The sequence below is a fragment of the Ailuropoda melanoleuca genome, chromosome 2 (assembly GCF_002007445.2).
Source record: "Ailuropoda melanoleuca isolate Jingjing chromosome 2, ASM200744v2, whole genome shotgun sequence".
Lineage (NCBI taxonomy): Eukaryota > Metazoa > Chordata > Mammalia > Carnivora > Ursidae > Ailuropoda > Ailuropoda melanoleuca.
In genome coordinates this window covers 170,053,621-170,055,719 of record NC_048219.1, presented here as the reverse complement: position 1 = coordinate 170,055,719, position 2,099 = coordinate 170,053,621, and the positions used below count along the sequence as shown (strand labels likewise).

The 2,099-nt window shown below is 44.6% G+C and overlaps 1 protein-coding gene and 1 long non-coding RNA gene across 9 annotated transcripts in view; one reads left to right on the top strand and one right to left on the bottom strand.

Moving 5' to 3' along the window:
- LOC117801127 lies at positions 1–2,099 on the bottom strand. The gene is made up of 3 exons (XR_004623580.1): positions 2,002–2,099; positions 1,294–1,846; positions 1–1,194 (listed from the first exon to the last, which is right to left on the bottom strand). It is a non-coding gene; the product is annotated as an uncharacterized LOC117801127 (long non-coding RNA).
- The window catches only part of INO80D (INO80 complex subunit D), a 66,929-nt gene continuing 66,595 nt past the window's right edge, over positions 1,766–2,099 (top strand). For 2 of the 8 annotated variants that reach the window (XM_034655041.1, XM_019801012.2), the window contains exon 1: positions 1,766–1,904. Coding sequence is in view for 1 of the 8 variants with exons in the window: in XM_034655039.1 (XP_034510930.1) it covers positions 2,047–2,054 (8 nt within the window). In the remaining 7 variants the exon portion in view is untranslated. Of the gene's footprint in view, positions 1,905–1,938; positions 2,055–2,099 lie in introns of those variants that run through there. The other 6 variants (XM_034655040.1, XM_034655037.1, XM_002920495.4 and 3 more) reach the window with 5 other exon arrangements.

Below are 2,099 nucleotides of genomic sequence, written 5' to 3'. Positions count from 1 at the left end.
TCAAGACTACTCAGGTACTGTATTCAAATTTCGATGATAAAGATGGGGGTCAACATGAAAATAATAAGTACTGATACATGCATTATCTGAACTCACTTTAACATTATGGGAATTTCTAAATTTGGAAGCTCAAAAAAAGGAAGATTTTTAAGTGGAGTCATCAGTTATTTCTAAGTGCTTTGCAATACATTGTAAACGAAATAAATATTCTGCTGATTCAAGGCACTAATATTACAAATCCACTCCCACTAAATTAGTCAACATATGTTAAAAAAAAAAAAAACCAAAACAACAACGAACTTTTTAGTCCAAGATTCGAATTAATCATTCCCTGTAGAACATACAAAAAGATCCGCTGGTCATTTTCTGGTATTCGCCTCTTTCTTCGCAAAAACAGAAAAATATCTCTGTGATTTCTTTTCCTCCATTCAGAGTTCTGTGGGAATTGCTGCAAGGGGGCGGCACCCTTCTCTCACCTCTACTATCTCAGCTTTGTGTAACTTTGGTCCCACTTACCTAGTATGCTTTGCTCATTAAAAAAAGTAGATCCGTGACATCCACTGCGATATAATAAAAGTAATTGATAGAGGCTGGCAGCACATTGGAAGTTACGAACAGCATAGCAACTCTAACAAAAACACACATTTTTCCATTCTGTGACACAGAAAGTGGGCAGCGACGCGTGCAAGGCAACAAAGATCTAAAGAATCTAATTAGAAAATCAAATATCTGGGTATAATAAGCAAAGTTTCTTAATAAGCAGTTTTAAAGAAAATCTAAAGCTGTCTTTCAAATCTATTTCCAGTTTTACAGTAACCTTTCTTCCTGGGGAGACCATAACAGAATTAGAATTATTTCCAGAGATCTGGTCAGTTACACTTAAGTTGTATTTAACCTCTCCATGATCTCTGCCTTTATTTGCACTGTGGAAAATAAACAGCTGTATCATGCCTTTCTGGACAGTCAATAGGATTTATTTACATTGCTTTGAGAAAAGGAGACAAAAGACATCCCTTTACAATTGTCCTTTAGCAATCTCAGTTTTGAGGGGAATACAGAATACACATTTTTATATATAAGGCAACCTGTAAATATGCACGTAAAAACATATAAGTAGCCAAATGGAGATCAAGTGGCTATGAAGTCTCCTGAAGTACAAATTTATAAACGGACCACCGGACACAGAACTTGGGTCTGCAATGGAGAAAAATCATGATTAGCCTGAAAAAAATTAAAATACCACTGCCACCGACACGGAAAAAATTTAAATAGAAAATAGAAAACAATAATCACCGGAAAACCTGTGTCTTGTAAAGATTTCTTTCCATCAGAAGATGCAGAAACATTTTTCCCCGTGGTGCAAATGAAAACGTTTCTCAAGCACCCCCAGTTTCTTCCCTGCTTTTTCGCCCAGGCGCCGGTGTAGACGGCCGGTGTGGACTTTTTTCCAGAGACGAGAAGTAGAAATTTGTACTTTATCGGGAGCGGGTGCACTTTTCCCCCCGGCCCCCCTTTCCTCTGCCTCCAAGATGGTAGGAAAGTTGTCGTTTCGGAGGGCAGAGGAGCGGCTCTCTGGTGTTATGTCCTCGCAGTGCCTGTAGTGGTGCTGTAGGAGGCTGCCTCTTCTTGTGCAGCCCCGGCAGCCCTGCCTTCTTGGCTGGAGAGTATATTCAGGGATTTCCCCTTAATAATCACCGACCCTGGGAGCACTTTTTAGTTTCCAAAATAAAAATATGATCTTCACCCCTCTTGCTTGACAGGGAAAGGCTCTCGCCGGAGCCCAGGGGGGAGCAGTAGCAGCGGCAGCCGAGCTTCCTAGTCCATTGCCAGCGCCTCTCACTCTGATCTGTCAGCCCGGCCGAGGGAAAAGGGGGGAAGGAGAAAAAAAAAAAAGCAGCTGAAAGGTAAGCAGAGGCGGCCCCAGGCCCGGCCCACATCCCCGGGCTCCCGTAGGGCGGCGGGCAGGGCCGCGCAGGCAGGGCGGGCGGCGAGCGCGCTTACGTGAGGCCGGGGCTTCGCCGGCCCGCGTCAGGCCCCGGGCAGAGAATGAAAGGGTGAGAGGGGCCGGCGCCGGGGTGGCGGGGGCTGGGGGCCGCGGG